The following is a 19166-nucleotide window of genomic DNA, read 5'->3' on the forward strand; positions in this document are numbered from 1 at the left end:
CATTCATTAGCAATCTATAACGTGATCAATGCTTAGAAAATACCGGAGAGTTCTGATATAAAACAGTAATTGAAAATGTGTACAGTTATTTTTTTCCTCAATATCATTTTCATAGTCTTTTCTTTATTTCAATACTATTTTTACAGTCTTTCTCCACATTAGGCAAGCCCATAAAATATAATAGACTTCTAAGATCATTTGGTTTGCCCTAACTCAGTTTTAATTTTTAGTGATGCTGTTGTTTTCAAAAATGGCAGAATTTGTTATATCTGGATTTTACATAGTATATGTTTCATTGGTTATTATCTCACAGTTAACTTTCAAGCCATTATTTTGAAAGCTTATTTAAACCAGCTTTAATGTATTCTCTTTCCTTTCAAGTAATGCAGTACCAACATTATGGTGTGGGAACTGAAGGAAGAGAGAATTAACCATGGAAGTAGGAGAAGAGTAAATAGATGGTGTTTTTAGGAGTGATTTGATATCACAGCTTTCTATCTTCCAGTCTTAGAATGTCTCTCATGGTGTTTCCCTATGATGAAGTATGTATTGTAGAACTGCAAGCAGATCCATGTAGTTGGATTATAAGATGCCTGTAGGGCAGTAGCTGGAGATAAGGCTGGAGAAGATCCAGAAAAGCAAGAGCCTTCTGTGCTTTGCCAAGAAATGTGGACTTTTATTCTGAATCTGCAGGGAACTTTTACAACTCCAAAAGCAGGGAAATTACAAAAGTACATTTAGAAAGATCAGCCTGGCATCATGGCAGAGGGTAAATTGGAGTAGGCTGTGACAGAAGCAAGGAGACCCTGTAAGAAGCATCAGTGTAATTAATGTGAGGAATGATGAAACCTAAACTAACACAATGGAGTGCTATTGCAGAGAAAGGAATAGATTAGAGAGAGACCTAAGAGATAGAAACTACAGAGCATAGTTTCTATTTGGATGTGGGGAATGAATGAGAGGGCAGAGATTGGAACGACTCCCAGTTCCCTTCCTTGGGTGGTTGGGTGGAAGATGGAGAAAAGCACTACAGGAAGAGGAACCTATTTAAAGGGAGAGTTCTGCCTAGAAAATGTATGTGAGGGACTTTAGATACCCAAGTAGAATGAAAATAGCTGAAAACTTAGAGAGCAAACTTAGAAAGAAGCCCATAAAAGTTATTAAACAGCCAGAGTAGGAGGAGGCATACTGGAATGAAAAGGCAGACGAGGGATGAATTTCAGAGAAAGAACAATGCTAAATGCTGCTAAGACTCAAAATGAGGACAGAAAAGTGTGCATTGAATTTGGCAATATGAGCCATTCACAGCAGTTTTTATATAATGGTGGGGACAGAAGCCAGATTGTAGGGGGTAAGAATGGAATAAATAAGTAGACTGCTACTTACTACATATTATATAAGGTTACTTATAAAATGTGTGGCTATGATGGAAAGGAGAGAAGCATTGGTTAGAGGAGAGAGAAGCTCAAAAGAAGGAGGGTTTTGTGTTTTTAATGAGAGAAATATGAGCATACAAGGTCACTAGAAGTCCATTAGAGAAGAGACTAAAGGTAGTGAAGGGAGGGGAGGTGGATAATTTATGGATCACAATAGCTAAAGATGCAGGACCAAAGGAATTCTAGGGTAACAGGCAGAGGAACTAGATAGGAAACTCTGCCACTGAGATTGAAGTGCTTCCCTCTAATGCTGTAAAAAAAAAAAAAAAAAAAAGCAATTTTGAGGCCAGTTTCAATTGAACATCTAAATTTAAATTAAATATATTATTACAAGGGATTGGTTTTGATTTGGGAAATTGTATTCAATTTTCAGAAATTCTACATTTGCACTAAGGCAATACCGACTCTTTTTTTAAATTAAAAGCAGGCTATAACATTCATAGAAATATGCTGTGAGTACTTTATGTTTAAGGAGATATTTATTAAAATACCAGTGCAATGGAGGCATGTAGAATACATACAGATAAGCCTAAAGAAGTCTTAAAAACACTATTTTAGATTTCACATATATTTCTAAAGAGCATCCAGAATAGACAGGTGTATAATAGGTTAAATATTGAAGTGAAGTTTGTACTATATGCATGGAAAAGAAAGGCGGAATTTTATTTTGCTTAATAAGGAAAGAACAAGGTCAACTCTGAAATGTAGTTTGAGTAAAGAAATTTTTAAAAATCACTTGCATTTTCTTTTTCTTTCTTAGAGGGAAGTGAAAACAGCCTTAAGTACATTAGGAATCTTATTTGAAAACACTTTTATTTGAATTGTTTTATTTTGATTTTTTATACACGTGAGTGAAACAAATCATGAGAATTTCTTTTTTATGTATAATAAACTCAGGTTGTTTTACTTTTAATAATTTTATAAAATAGAATGGCACATAATTTTTTTTTCTCCTTGGTCTCTTTAATGTTACTGTTTTTATTTATTTTTATTCAAAATATTTTAACATTTATTTGTACATATTTGTGGGGTACAGTATGTTGTTTCAGTACATGCATATGCTGCACAATGATTAACTTATGGTAGATAGCATAGTTTTGTACAATGTTACTGTTTTTAATTGCTCTTAAGTATGCTCATAGTATCTTAAACAAAAATAGGCACAGAATTTTAATTCATCCATAATTAATCTCCATTCAAAGTCTAGCATCGTGAGAAATCAAATATGCTTTGGATACTTCTTACGTGAAATTATGAACTATATCTTCCTGTACTTTGATCACAGATAAAAGCTGCCTTGCACAGAGAATATTAGTGCCTGTCACATCTAGACAGACCCCTGTACTCACAGCATTCTTGTATTGAGCAAGTAGATATCTGACAGTACTGTTCATTGGGACCCTTCTAGACCCAGCTTAGCTCTTTAAGATTTTTACTAGCATGGATATGAAAGATAGGGGAGGTATATAGAGTTAGAGGCTAGAACTTCATGGAAGGATTGGGTTGGTGGAAGAAGATAAGTATGAGTTAAAGCTCATTTGTAAACATTTGTAAAATTCTTAAAAATGTTTATGGATTGTACTAAATGGAAGAATTCATATTTTCTCTCTTTATGGCCTAAACCCTCTATATCTAGGTATTGTTAAATACATAACTTGTAGATATATATATATATAGACTCATAAATTAAATGCTTAGAAACCCCAAACAGTCTTTTTAATAAGAATATATTTGTACAAAACGTGGGTCTTAAATCTTCCACACTATAAAGGCAGAACTCTTATTTAAATTATAATTTCAGGAGGGGAAAAACTCTTAAATTATCTTTTCAAGTGAAAAAAAGAAGGAAATTATAATGAACCAAAGGCAGGCCGGTATATCTCCGAATTATCTTGTCTGTATATCAGGTTGGGCAAGATCTGTAATTTTCATGGGCCTCATTTCCTAATTTGTAAAATAAAGATTTTGGATTAGGTGATCTCTAAGATTCTTTCTATTTATAATGTCTGTGAGTCTGTTAATTTTACGGATCTTATTTCTAGTGTACTGATTTGTAATTACAGTAGGCAGAATATTGATCTTTCTTTTTATTACATTTTTCAGTTTATGCTTCTAAGGTTTCATGTTTGCATTAACTAAACCCTGCCACCTAATGTTTATTTCTGTGTAAGTAAATAGCTTCCCACTTTTCTTTTCTGTAGTTAAATGAAAAAAATTAATAGACTATGTAATTCCACTGGTAGTCTGACAAATCCAGTTCATCTTATCCAAGTAACTTCTAAGAAATAGTAACTTGAAGACCTCCTAGCGATAAAAAACTGTTGTTTGTTAATGTCTAATCCACTTTCTGTGAATTTAGAATTAGGAAACTTTCTATTGAATACCTATATAGGATCTGCTTATCTTTAAATGTTTAAATGTTAATACTTATCACGTGAATTATTAAATACTGGAGATTTTTCTTTTAGTGTCTAGTTTCACTCTCTAGTTTTTTATTTTTTTCTCAACAATGTTTCATTCATTTGTACCCCAGCTATATCCATTTAATATTATCAGTTGTTATAGTTAATATTCTATAACAACCGTTTGTATTAAGGTGAGACCTAAATTGCAATTTGGGCCCTCAAATCATCAGGTAAAATCGTGGACATCTTTCGATCTCATTAGCATTCCTCAGTTCTTAATTTTAATTGTTACAGTTTTTTTTTGAAGTCTGTTCCATACTGCTACTCTTTTTCTGTCACCATCCGTGTTCCAAAACTTCCTTAGTGATTGAATTGGATGTTTTACTTATTTTTTTACAACTAATAAACTAATGCTGTATAGTTGCTATGGAATTAGGGAAAAGAAAGAGGAAAAAGGAAAAGATTCTGGACTAGAGATTATTAGGAAATAGGATAAGGAGATGACCAATTTGATTTAGCTACAACCATATCCAAAAAAAGTTACTCTTGACTAGATTCTTTCCCACTTACTTTTCCATGTACATGTGCTAACTTGGGGGGATAGCAGAGGTCGGAGTGTGATGAAGTTTGAGGTGGTGGAGGATTATGAGATGATTAGTGGTTTTTTAAAAATATACACCAGGGCTTCTGAGGGATAGAAGGATTCCTATCTACAGGGAAGTTCTGGATAGGTTCAGGCACTGAAGGACATATGTCATAGACAGTATGATTATTTGGCAAGTAGTATTCGTCACTCATAGGTAATTGAGAGTTGACTGCATTCTTAATACTCGTGTTTCCAGCTGCCTCCTTACAAGTCATTTTTTCAGTGTGTTATAGTTTTAATTTTTAAAACTTTTTTACTATTTTGATTTAGTTAAGAAATATATGTGTATGCATAAGGACAGTATAGTACTTAATTGTATCATTGAATCTTTAGGTGTCTTTATAAAGAGAATGCTACCTTTTAAGTCTACTTTTGTTACCTTTTTCAGTAGGGCTCTTTAGCAAAAGCTCTGAGTAAAGTTATTTTGAAATGTTTGTTTCCTTATGCATAGATTCGATGTTACAGAGTCCCAGATCATAATTATAATCTGCCAGCTTCTCACAGGAACCCTGGGGCCTTGGTTCTGGAACTTCACGGTAACTGCTAGAATATTCATGCTGTCTGATGAACAGTGGTGTGAACTCAGTAAAGACAGCACCTTTGTCATGCACAGAGTAAAAAAATGAAAAATCAAAAGTCTTCCTGGTGCTATTTCACAGACAAACAGTTTATTAGAAAACAAATAATTTTAATATGTAATAGGGCAATAAAAATCCACCCTATTAAACAGAATTTTTTGAAAAGTAGTATTTCTGCTTAATTGATTCTAAAGCCAATTCTCTCATTTATGAATTGTGCTTAATATTATTTTTATTCTACTTAATATTTTTGAGAACAAATACCTTTCCACCATTAAATAGAAATTTTTTTCTTTTAGTATTTCTATTTTGAAAACAATAAAGCAAGCAGAATTTTTTCTTAGATAAGTAAATTGAGAAGACCCTTTTTATTAATGTAGGAAAGATTCTGCTTATTCTCTTGACTTCTTTAGCATATCCTTTAAGCATTCTAGTACTGGTTCTTCTGCTTGGATTTACAATGATCTTGGTGTTGTAAAAAATGTATGCTAGAAGCTATTCTCATTTCTATTTGCTATGGTTAATATTGTCCTCTCTTAGTTGTGCTTTTAAAACTAAATATCCTTAGTTTTTCATGTAACTAGTCATCCTTTGAAAACCTTCCTTTTTCGGATGGTTTTTTTTTTCAGTAAATGCATGTTTCCTTAACATAGTGCTAAGTGTAATATATCTTTCTCCTCTGATATTAGAATTGTAATTTTGACCTTATGACTTTTAAAAGTTCAAAACTATTTATTAGAAAATGTTTTCCTGGTAAGATAATCCAGAATCCTTCACACTTTAGTATGAAAGGTGTATTTACAAGAAAAAAGTAGAGCTTAGAGTCAATTTATTTTACAGTTCAGGGAACGTTGGGGAACTGTTCATCTGAAAACCTGATGGATCATTCTAGTAATACAAGGCTGTGTTAGGTTTCCTACATTAAATCCCCCCACCCTGCAAAAAAGAATTGTAAACATTGTAATATTGTGTCAACAATATAATAGAAATAGGGAATCCCTTGTTAGCAGAGCTTTTTCTGAAATGTATATAGTAGCATTGTAAATCCAGTTATTCAATGGCAGTAGTGATGGCTTTGGAGACAAATTAATAGTAAAGGATATTCCACATCATTTTTCAAAATAACCTTGGACTATAGAGAATACTGAGAAATGCTATAGACATGTTCTAGGAGCAAAAGTAAAGCCATTTTCAGTTGAATTTACAGTGTATTTGCATAATTACTTGTGGGATTCACTCCTAGGGTAGAATAATGTGCATTATTAACATCTCTTTATCCTTAACTCTGTCTTCCAGTACTTTCTCCAAAGACCTATACTTTTATGCTCATTGCAGTTGTCTAGATTTGTAATTTTTGAAGGCTCATTTTTTATTATTGTTTGTACTCACCAGAGATCTTCTCCCAAATGTTCTTACTGAAATTAGCAGTCAGAATTATGACTGTATTATTTACCTTCACCTTGTTTGTCATTATAACAAAGTACCCTATATTTATAGAGCCCTTTCTGCTAAAATGCTTCTGAAACTAATACATTTTAACATCATAAAAACTGTTTTCAAGATATATTCTGTTTTCTCTAGATACCTTGTCTTTACCATTGCTAACTTGCAGAGATTTTTTTTTTTGCTTTTTATATTTGTTGCTTTTGCTGATTTGATCATTCAAATAAAATTCAGATGTACTGCCTGCACCCCTCAAAGTTTGGGAAAAAAGCTTCAGAAAAAATTGTTCTTAATAATTTGTTTCTAAATTAATTTAATTTATTATCATCTAATCCTATCAACTGTTACCTGTTATATTCTAGAATTTTTGGTAAAATTGTAGAATAAGGAGGCATCATTCTGAAATGTGTAGACATCTCAGCAATAGTAAGTTAAAAACTTAGGACAAATGTTTGCCCCAATTGGTTGGTAGATGAAAGATTTAGAGTTAGCACTGCGTAGGAACAGCACTCCCAGTTTGTTTCAAAGTTCTGCCTCTCATTTTTTCTGTAAACTTGGAAAAGTCACTTAACCTTTCTTACTAAATTTCTCATCTATAAAATGATGAGAATATTTTCTACCTCCTAGGGTAGTTATGAAGACTAAAAGGGTTAAAAATATAATGTGCTAACTGCAGTGCATGGCTTATAGTAGGTCTTCATTATCATTATTGTTATATTAATTTTAAGGTATGTTAGTAACTCTCAATAGTTTGCAGATTTCATCTGGAATTGATTGTGCTAGTTAGAGAGGAAGAATAAATTCGTGATCCCTTTATTTAACTCCAAGATTGTTACTAAATGAGGTGAGAGGAGGACTCTCCTTTAACTTCTGTCCTCCGAGGTGGTAAGGATAGTCTGTCCCTTAAATTTGAGAACTGCACTCTAGCTCTTCTTATTTTAGAGTACTTGTTCTATTCTAGCCCTTGGCTATATTCTTCTCTGCTTACTCAAAGTTATTCAATGGGCTTTTTTTTTTTTAGTCTTCTCAGAAAATCTGAAGATCCACATAGTCATTTATGTGGTAGGTAATACTATTTTTAATAATTCAGTATATTTCAAAAATAGATACTTGTCTGTTTTCTTTATATATAACATTTGAACTAAAAATACTTAAATGTATCACTCAGCTATATGGTTAATATTTCACATTAATCTAAGTTACCATGCCAAGTTTCCCCCTTATCAAGAGTAGAAAGTAAAATACTGGAAGGTAGTCTGTGGAATTTCTAGAGTAATCATTTCAGTTCATCAACATTTTACCTCACCCTTGGTATTTCTGGTGAAGCTTATTAATGAATGCCATGCTCTGGTTATGCATAAATTCCTTAGAACTTCAGATCCATTTACAAATAATTACAAATCTGTAATTAATAGCAATGTAATCTTTGAACAGGATTCCAGACACCTTCAAATGGATGACTTTTTAAACAGAATGTTTCTTTTTAACAGTAGCTCAGAAGTCAAATTGTACAAGTCAAGATTCCTTTGACATTCTGAATTTATCCTTAGTGAATATATGTTAACCAAACTAATAGCCAACGCATATTACAACAGTTATATTTACTATTTATAGTTTAAGAAAACTATATTTATAGATTAACTAGAATTATATCTTTGAAATGCATGTGTCACATGTAGAAGAAAAACACATTGTCATATTTCTGATTTTAGAGGGGAAAGACATGAAAAATTCTTGGAAAAGGTGATTAACATGCTTATCGACTCTCAGAATGTCATTTAAATCCCTTCACATCCTTCAATACTGAGTCTTGGAATTCATATGCATTTCTTAAGTATCTTTCTGGACACCAAGAAATAAAATTGAATCTCTCAAGCTAGAAATTTTCCTCATAGTTAGCTAACTTAGTTTGGAGTTGTTACACCCACTTTATCACTTTTAAAAGCTATTTTGTACTTCTGGTGTAAAAATTGCCCTTGTCAGGGAGTTTTCTAAGCTGCCTTTCTGTGGTGATGAAGGCCCTCTGAGATCCTCACTTCAACTAGAGAAATTCTCTGTTACCTTGTTTAGAAGCAAAAATTACCCATATTCATTTAGGACACTTCGTTCTTCAATAGACCGTTAGGGTGTTGTAAGGAATGATTGACCCAAGGGGGTTATTACAGATGTTGAAGGTTATTTTGACCTTGGACTACCACATTTATAGCCTCCCCTTCAGAAGAATGGAAGAGCTTAGGCTCCACAACTGATTTGCTTCTTTCCATTTTTCTTTTGTGACAGCCATCAGAACAATGTTTGTTTCTGGCTTGCTGTAGTAATTTGTATGTGTTCTGACCAGAGTATTTATTATGGGTTATCCACAGCAATTGAGCAAATTCTTTTTGTCTTTTGACAACTTATATTAAAATGAAGTAGAAATAGAAATTATTTTAAAGCAGGCCAGCCCCTGTGTCACTTGGGAGAGTGTGGTGCTGATAACACCAAGGCCACAGGTTTGGACCCCTATATAGGGATGGCCGGTTGGCTCACTTGGGAGAGCATGATGCTGACAACACCAAGTGAAGGGTTAAGATCGCCTTACTGGTCATCTTTTAAAAAAAAAAAAAAAAGAAATTATTTTAAAGCAATACTGGTCCAGTTGTTCAAATACCTTCACGGTTACAGAAAATTATGTTTGGTATCATCTGATTTTATTCTTCCAAATTTTTGGCTGTGAAATCTCATGCTACAGATAAGAAATTTGTTTTCCCATACATTTTTTTTTAATCACTCTGGTGTTTTGGGTGCTCTTCTACCAAATATCTTTTGTGTCTTGAAGCGCTTTGTTTGTTGTTGTGGTGGTGGTGGTGGGTTTCTTTGTCTTTGTTTTTGAGGAATAATCCCCATACTTGGAAATATTATCACCCATGCTTCTCCATTTTTAAAATAGTAATAATGATAAAAAGGAAGTAATTACAGAAATGTCAAATTCCTGTCTTTATATAATATTCTTCCTTCTAAGATAATTATATCTTTCTTGCATGGCCAAAAAGATGAAAATGAGCCTCCTCCTAATATGTGTTACAGTAAATTCAGCCCATACAGAGAGTCTTCTTAATGGAAAGGTGGAAGAATAGACTGTCATGTAACTACTCTATTCGAAGCAGAATCATTAACTCTTGTTATTGTTAATCATTTCTGCCACCTGTCCCTCTTAGCTTGCTTTACTTCCCATCCCTGGGGATGGCTTTGCACTGTACACTTTCTCGTTGACAGTAAAAATTAGAGCCACATTTCCATGAGTGCTGATAGGCAGTTCTCATGATTCTGGGCAGAAGGGGCTCATCCTGGAGTTCCGAGTATTACTTTAAACCAGATAAACAAATGTGAAAAAATATTCCTACCTACCAACTGGTAAGTAAGTTTTTCCTGGCCCTTTCTTCTAACATTAAAACATTGTTGATCTAATTATAATGACAGTATCTGAACAGTGTAGAAAATTCTGTCTTCCAAAACTTCCAGCAGGCTATTTTATAAAATTTTTCCTAAGAATCCCAATTTGAGACTTTGTAGAGATCTTTCATGTTTCCTATTCTCTTTTATATTCATCCATGGTACAAAAATTAATTGCATGAGGTTCCCTCCATTTTTATTTTGTAATTCTATACTTCTGGCCCTTCCCCTTCCAAAAGGCTACTTCATATATCCAGCAAAATGTAAGATGTCTACCCTTCTCCACCCAAGACAGAATCGATCATCTTTGACACCTACCTGCTTAGTCTCCTGAGTCTGCTACTGAGTGTAATTCCCCTTATTGGCAACACCACTCACCAGGTCAGCTCTACAGATTTTTTTTAGCCTAATTCAGTCCATTTTTTTTTTATTCAGTGAATGTGTATATCAAGACAACTACATCACTATATGTTTGCAGTTAAATCAGCTTCTGTTTAAAAAATATTCTTGAGCAAACAGAGATCAGTTTTTTAGTGTAAGAGACTGGTTTCAACCCAGTTATATATCATGGGCATGAGAGCTTACATATTTTAAGCTCACATTATTGATTGCTTTAAGTATCAATTTTAGAAATGGGGGCTCTATTCTGATCTGGGAATTCAACCCCCTTACTGTTGTTGATATCTACATTTCTTAGACTGATTACTTTTAATAGGTAAATTTTTTACTTTGAAAAACTAACATAAAAAGGTATACAGTGTAAAGTATCCTCATCCTTATCTCTCAGCTGCCCAGTTCCCACATTGTCCTCCCCAGTAGGTAACCATTGTTCTTAGTTTAAAAATTTATCCTGCCAGGGCCCGGCCCGTGGCTCACTCGGGAGAGTGCGGTGCTGATAACACCAAGGCCCCGGGTTCGGATCCCATATAGGGATGGCCGGTTCGCTCACTTGGAGAGCGTGGTGCTGACAACACCAAGTCAAGGGTTAAGATCCCCTTACCGGTCATCTTTTTAAAAAAAAAAAAAAAAAAAAATTTATCCTTCCAGAAAATTATTATGCAGTTACTGGCAAAAATAAAGGTAGAATATTATTTTTCTTCTTTTTTACACACAAAAAATAGTCTATACACATTCTGCAACTTTTTTCACTTAATATAACTTTGATATTTTTCCATATCAGTATATAGGGAGCTGCCCCAGTCTTTTTTAAAAGCTTCAAAATATTACATTGTATGGAAGCACCATAATTTATATAGCCACTCCCTCATTAAGGGATTTAAAAAAATTTTTTTGCTATTATAAATCTATAGTTAATAACCTTATACAAACATCATTTTATGCTAGCATATTTGTAGGATGAATTCTCAAAATTAAAAAGCATTTGGATCCAGTAATCTAAGAATGAAAATATCAAGTGCTAGTTTAGAGAAGGAAAGGAATACTGGCATATGCTTTGCTCCTCAATCTTTTTGCCCATATTCTTTTTTTCAGACTTTCAGGCTTCTAATTTCTGTTGCCCTGTTTTTTTGCACCAGGTTTGTCTCTTCTTGACTGTAAGATCATTTTCAGCAACCCCAAAGCTAGTTCTTGGCTGCTTTCAGTATCTTCTTTGCAGAAATTTTAGGGTAAATAATCTAGTGAGAATAAGAATTTGATTAATAATTGGATGAAATATTTTTTTTACACCCATACCATGTTAGTCATTAAACAGTGTATCTAAAAGGGCAGTAAGTTTTGCAAGGTTTCAGGGATTTATGTTATTTTAGTTAAAGCTCACCATTTCTCTCATTTGATACTACAAAGCACTTATTTCAAGATTTCATATCATATAGCAATGCAATGTAATTCTCTGCTTGACACTCAAAATTTAATGCACACACCCCTTTTTTTTGGTGGGAAAGGTTAAGCTACAGTTTCAGCCCAACTTCAATGAGTCAGAAATTTCCTTTGGAAAGGAGGGGTTTTTATTGCTCTGTGAAATTCATCAAATTAAATTAAAAGGCTCTGGATTTTATATGATTTTGCTCATAACAAATTTCTGACACCTCCTTTTCCCCTCTCTTCAGTATTTAAGATTTTTCTATTGTGCATGATAGAGGAATGCTGCTAAGCTTGCAAGTAATTAACTTGAAATTGTTTTGAGTAATTATGCTTTTTTGGCTTTTTGTACCTAATCAGAATTGATGTGACTGAAGTGCAAATCTTCATAATAATCATGCATTTGCTGGCAGTGATTGGAGGACCACCTTTTTGGCAATCTATGGTAATTTTGTTCACATTGTGTATCCCATGTAATGCATGTTGTAACTTTTGCTTGTGTTTTCTAATATAGGATAATACAGTTAAAGGAAAATGTGTTAAATTATTTTATTTTTTTCTGAAAATGAAAAGTCACAGCAAAGAATGGGACGCAAACTTCTCTTTAGAGCATGGTGAATTTTACTACTTGGAGTTAAGTGGTACATAAGGTCTATTCCCAGGCTGTTGTTTTTGAAGTCCATTGAGAGTCTGAATTATTACTGTTATCCCGTTTTACAGATGAGGAAACAGCAGGTAGTGAGAAGATTAAATTAGACCTAAACTCTTTCTGAATTACAGGACTTTACTAGTTTTTCTGTCATATGTGTAAGGCTGAATAACAAATTTGGGTTAAATTTACAATTTAACTCTGGCCCAAAAATAGGATAAATACTTATTAAATGAAATCAGTGCCATGAGATTGTTTTAACAAGCCAAGACCTTGATTTTCAGCCTGACCTGAAATATAATACCTCTACAAACACTGATTCTTTTCCTCAAACCTCTGAGAGAGGGAATATAATATGGGGGCCAAGAAGGTAGGCTCTGGAATCAGACTGCCTGCATTTGATCCAGCCTCCACTGCTACTGTGTGAATTTAATCTGTTTTATAACTCTGTCTGGCTTAGGTTTCTCCTCTGTAAAATGAGGACAATAATGATATCTATCTCATAAAGTTATTTTGTGAATTGTTAAATGAAGTGCCTATCAAATAGTAAGCATGGAATAAAAGTTGTTTCTGCTCTTACAATTAAAAAGTATTCTTCTAGATTTGGGTCAAAGTAGTTTGTCCCTGGTCATTGGTTAACTACTGTTCACAACCACCACAGCTTCATAAAACAGTATTTGTAATTCATTTGGTGTGATCTTACAAAAGGGTTTATTATTAAAGCTAAGTGAATGTAATTTTTAAAAATCAGATTAATTTTAAAGTATAAGGGAAATTTAATGAGCAAGACTTTTCCTTTACCTAACTCACTTTATGATGGTAAATTAGGTATTTGAGGAAATGAATTGACATACTTCCCTACATATTTATTACCAGAAATTAGTTGTTAAATGCATTTTGTTCGGAGGATGGGGTTGTGAGGAGGGAGGAGATGAAGTAATAAAAATAATCCACAGTCAACCAGGAAAATTCCAAAACTATTAAATCACGTACATAATATCATATATAAATATATCTTAGATCTTACTACAGAGACCCTATTGGCTTTTGAAACTAATGTGTAGAAAAGATGTGATTTTTTTAACACGTGCTCTTCGGTACATTATTTACTTTTTTAACAATTTGACCTTAAAGGAAGGAAAGAATAGATATTTTTCTCCTGAAACCAGATCATAAAACCTAAAGCCTACCCCCACTTCCACCTAAGTTTTTTATGTCCCTTGACTGTATCGATCATTATTTTTATAGGCCTTGTGTTTTATACCAGAATTTCCCCCATGTATATATTGCCTATAAGGATTGAGCATACCAATATATATTTTTTAAAAAAGGGATTTCTTGATCATTTGAAAATAAGTCAGCATCTGGTTTATATGCCTAATTATCCTTATAAATATGGAAATGCATAAAATATTGTAATTGAAGTTATCTATACATGTTATACACATATCCTTTCTTAGGTGGTGCCTGGCAGTAGATTGCTTCAGGTATCCTTTTTACCTTTTTCAGTAGGATTTGTACATATAGTCTGTACAAGTACATAACAGATATAATTTTTTTCTTTTAAAAAATATTTTGTTTTATCCTTACTTGTAATTAAGATAATATATCCATTCGTTCATATTGTATGTTTTAAAAAGTTATCTGAGGAACTCTCAGATTCAAGACTGAAATGGAGTTTTCAGACTCTAGAATCCAATTCCAGGAGTAGTAAGGTTAGGTTGCAGGATTCAGATTCCTGGACCCCTGTCCTATTATTAGCTTCATTGGTCCTACTTTTAGCATCATTTCACTAAAAGGAAAGGACCTGACTTCTCTGGTGATATTTGAGACTTCTGTGATTTTTGAGCAACTGCTAGCAAAGACTACCATAATTGACCTCAAGCCACCTTTTTTCTTTTTATTTAGTCTTATGGGTTTATTACTAAATATGCTGTTTTGAATTGCATTATGTTAGTTCTGGAACAATTAATACAAGGATATTTTTAAAAATTCATGGAAAAAAAGAATTAAAAGATAATGTGAATAATACCATGAACTTTTTCAGGTACTCCATACATGTAGTCCTCCCATTCATTTGTAGGCCAAAATGGAAGAAAGATATTTATTTAGGGCTCAGATATGAAATTTTCATCTCTTTTGAAATTGAGTCTATAAAATGGAAATTGTTTACCAAGTCTTCATTAAATTAAAAGACTTTTACTGATATTTAGAAGGCAAATTTATGGTAAAAAGAAACAAACAAAAACAGTACAAATGTCTTCAAAAGGCTGATTCCAGAAGATCAGCTATTTTGCAAAGGTAAGTGATTTACATCTACTGAATATGGATTACCCATTCCTTGCTGGGGTTTTTCCTCCAAAGAGGTGGGTTTTTATTGTAGTTAGTCTAAGTTGTTGTTTTTGATTTTTTTTTTTTTTCTTAAGGAAGGAAATTATTTTCATGCACAAAAGTCAGTGCATGGTTTACACATTGCAAGAAACAAGAAACACGCTTTTTGTTACTGCTTCCCCCAAAGAATATTTCCTTTTGGAATGTCTTAGAATTGTCTTCTATCATATCACTTTTTAAAATAGGACAGAAAATATCCTCACTTTAGAAGAGACCCACATGTAATCCACTTATGGTTACTTTCATTGACATTTGATCCTTTTAAATACAGTAGTTGATTAAATGTAGTAGTTGATATGTATTAAACCACAAGACACCTTCTGGAATCCAGGTAAAGCAGATGAGTCAATGTTACTACAGGTGAAGTTTCAGGATTCATTTGATAGAACTGAAGACTTACTATGTAGTGTGAATTATTTATATTTCATTCTTGAACTAAGAGGGCATTAAAAATGCCCTTACACTTAAATAATTCAGACGTGGTGTTTTAGTCTGTTTTGTGTTGCTATAACAGAATACCTGAAATTGGGTAATTTATAAAGAACAGAGGTTTATTTGGCTTACGATTCTGGGACAACTGCATCTGGCATGGGCCTCAGGCTGCTTCTACTCATGGCAGAAAGTGGCAGGCAGCTAGCAGGTACAAGCAGATGGCATGGCGAGAGGAAGCAAGAGAGAGAGGAGGTGCCAGGGTCCTTTAAACAATCAGCTCTTGCGGGAACTAATAGAGCGAGAAGTCACTCACTACCCCTCCTCCCCCAGGGAGAGCATTAATCCATTCATGAGGGATCCGCCCCCATGACTCAATCACTTTCCAACACTGCCACATTGGAGATCAAATTTCCACATGAGTTTTGGAGGGAACAACACATCCAAACTCCATCACTTGGTGTTTTTCCTTAAACACTTGGTGGACACTGTAATTATTAAGATTTAACATTTGCTGTATTTTGGTGGAATTCACCTATATTAGAATGAATTACAAATAGGCATTCACACATTCTTGGGAAGAAAGTATCTAAACTCAAAATGATACTTTCTATTTCTGCTGAAATTTACAAAGTCTATAAGAACATTTTATCATGCTTATAAGAAAACTAGTCCATCAGTTTAATAACAGATTTTAATCTGCATTAATCCAAACTATTGAACCAAAACATATCCACTGTAATCTGGTAAAGGTGCTGAGAATTTGATTTTTTTTCTCCGTCTCTAACCTTTTTAAAGATGAATCATATTAGTTTTGATGTTATTTGGATGCATGCTTTCATGGCATGAATCCCACCTGGCTATGAGACAGTCACCATGACCCAAGGGAGTTCCCAATCTTCCCAAGTCTTGAAGACTACTGAAACTCCAGGCAGACCTGAGATAAAGGTGTTTTCAGCACAACTCTGGCTATAGAGTGGATGCACTTTGGCCACCTTTGATGAGTTCTAAGAAGGTGATAAAAGAAAGAGAATGATTGGGAAAGACAGAATATGCATACCCTCCTTGATCTTGAGTGTGGGATGAAAATGGCAAAATTTGTAGTGCTTTCTATAAGTGCTTCCATTGGTGACAATTTTTAAGAGATCGCCTGATGAGGCTGGGGATTGCTTTAACTCCTTTCACTTTGCTTCATATTTTCTTGTAGCTAACTTCCTTTTTCATTGTTAATGTGGGGACAAGATGTTTCCTCATACTCTCCCAAAACAGAAATTCTACATAGAGAGTAAAAGAAAAGGAGAAGGTATTAATCTTCATTCACCAGACGTATATTGAGCACCTACAATAACCAGGGCTCTAGCAAGGATACAAAAATTCAAACAAAATCCTACATTCAGGAGCTTGTGTTTTGGTGTGTATAACTAATGTGCCAGAAGTGATGAGAGCCCTAAGAATGTTTATAATATTTTGCTCCTAGGTCTGTAACTTGCTTACTTTGTGATCCAAACCTTGTACTAATTTGCTGGGCTTTTCTAATGTTTGTGTTTATTCTTTATTCTTTCAAAGGACAAAAATTTCCATGATCCTAACGCAGTTTCACCAAATTGTAAATACACTTATGAAGCTCATTCAGTTCAGTTGTGACAGAGATTACTGTTATATGGAGTTGGCACTCATTTAGTACCCTGGCCCTAGTACAGGGATACTATGTAATGGAGTAATGCTTTGCTTTTTCTGGAATCTGGGGGAATGTAGTGTTCCCCCCCTTTGCCAGGGAAGTCCTTTGTCTCTATGAAGGAAAAAGTGAGAGGAGTGGCAGGAGGGGCTGGGAACCAGGAAACTAACCAGAGTATTGTTTTCAGCCAGGTGCATCACATTTAGATTGTAATGTCTAGTTTCCGGAACTAAAGCAGAAAAATCTCTTGGAGTTCAAAGCAACCATGGTGTTGATTTTCTCCTTTATTGAAAACAAGTTTTGAACTTGGGCTGTAGGAGTTAGAGATCAGTAAGGGAAGGAAGACAACCCTTTAGGATGCTCTGTAAAGGTCTGGAATTGATTTTTAGGTTGACCTGTTTTCAGTTTAGAAAATTAAACACTGCTGCAGAACAACTTGAGATCTGAATGATTGATTTCAGGATTTTTTAGAGCTACAATTTTGCAAGAGGTCATAGAGTTGCACAAACAGAGTTCTTAAGAGTTTTGAAGAAATGGAGTATCCAAACATTAAGACTTATGTCTGCCAATTTTACTAGAGGTTTATATGTACAAAAAAAAGGGGGGGGGGATGTCATTTTTCCTATATGGTTTTAAAAGTGTAGGCAGCTGACAGCCCTAGAAAATGTAAAAAGCAATAATTAAAATGTTTTAATTGTAAGAACTCATTGACTATTAAGCTATTGTGGGGTTTTGGAATCTTCCTATAATCATTTGTTTCTGTTAATAAAATATATCATTTATTTTACTGTTGTATTCTTTTCAATCCATATTGGACAAAATTTGAGGCCAGGAAAACTAAAGAAGGGGTGCAAAAAAGAAGAGAATCATCATAAATGATTTTTTAAAATTTAGTGCAAGAGTATGAGGGATCTTCAAGTTTGTGGGAAGATTGTATTAACTTTTTTTGTGTTTTCTTTTGTGGGCTGGCCCTTATGAGGATCTGAACCTTTGACCTTGGTGTTATAACACCGTGCTGTAACCAACTGAGTTAACCGGCCACTCCCTGAATTATCTTTATTTTTCTACAAACTTTTTGAAGTACCCTTGTATTTCATTTTAATTGATAGATATTATATTCTTAATAAATAAAATAAGTAAATAAATAATTGATAGATATTGTGCTTGCAAGATAAAATGCATGATGTCAATTCCCTCAGTCCCCCTTACTTTAGGTAAATCAATCCATAATTTCAGTATACTATAAGAACATATTTTTTACTTTTCTGAAAAGAGAACTTATATGTTAAAGTTTTGGATACACAGTTGTAAAGCTATACGTGCATGACATGTGTTTTCTCCTGCATATGAATGCCTTCTTAGTTGCCCTCAGCTTTTACTAGTTGCCTGAATTGGGAACTCTTCTGAATAGAACTTTTCCATTCTCTACTTTGCAGATTTTTAAATCTAGTTGCAAATATTTCTATTCTCTAATGCTTTATACTTTCTCTCTCACAACAATTAGGAACACACGACACATTTAGAGGTAGAATTCAAAAAATGCACGAAGAAAAAGGCAAAGTGCATTCCTTTTGTAAAAAAGTCCAGAAGACAGCCAGGTTCACTGTTGCGAGACCTCTGGGAAGCATTAGGTGAACCTCACTTAGCTTATGATACAAATTAATAAAGTTGGATCAGTTTTTTTTTTTTAAGTTTTATGTCAGAAATGAGATTAATTTCTATATAGTCTCATCTCTTAAGACTTGTTATGTTACTTACAGCAAAGAGGAAAAGGAAGCTTCTATTACTTTAAGTATTTACTAAACTGGAGGGAGTAGAGAGTATTTGGGAATATGAATCAAATATTTGACTAGTGTTTTCATATTTTAGTTAGTATATATTTTAATTGTTCTCTCTACCCATTAAAGATTCCAGTGCTGAACATTCAAATGAAGATTTTTCCCGCACTTTGTACTGTAGCAGGGACCATCTTTTCCTGTACGAATTACTTCCGTGTGATCTTCACAGGTGGTGTTGGCAAAAATGGATCAACGATAGCAGTGAGTATATCTTAAGATTTTCAGTGATTTACAGTAGGACTTGATTTTGTGATTGCTTTGCTTTTCATCTGAAATGTATGAAATCATTAGTTAGAGTCTCTGCTTAGCCTTAAAAATATTATGTCCAAAATTTCTCAGGTTTATATATATATACATTTGTATACTTGTATGCATATTTTTGTGCCTGTGCACACACACACTTAACACACATATGTTTTTTTAAAA

At 33.7% G+C, this 19166-nt stretch overlaps 1 protein-coding gene across 2 annotated transcripts in view; it reads left to right on the plus strand.

Moving 5' to 3' along the window:
• The window catches only part of CEPT1 (choline/ethanolamine phosphotransferase 1), a 38021-nt gene that overhangs the window by 16371 nt on the left and 2484 nt on the right, over nucleotides 1–19166 (plus strand). Inside the window, exons 5-6 of one of the 2 annotated variants that reach the window (XM_063105560.1) lie at nucleotides 4939–5023; nucleotides 18810–18941. In XM_063105560.1, coding sequence (XP_062961630.1) covers nucleotides 4939–5023; nucleotides 18810–18941 — 217 coding nt within the window. Of the gene's footprint in view, nucleotides 1–4938; nucleotides 5024–12118; nucleotides 12204–18809; nucleotides 18942–19166 lie in introns of both variants that reach the window. The other variant, XM_063105559.1, reaches the window with a different exon arrangement.

This window comes from Cynocephalus volans, chromosome 8 (assembly GCF_027409185.1).
Source record: "Cynocephalus volans isolate mCynVol1 chromosome 8, mCynVol1.pri, whole genome shotgun sequence".
Classification (NCBI taxonomy): Eukaryota; Metazoa; Chordata; class Mammalia; order Dermoptera; family Cynocephalidae; genus Cynocephalus; species Cynocephalus volans.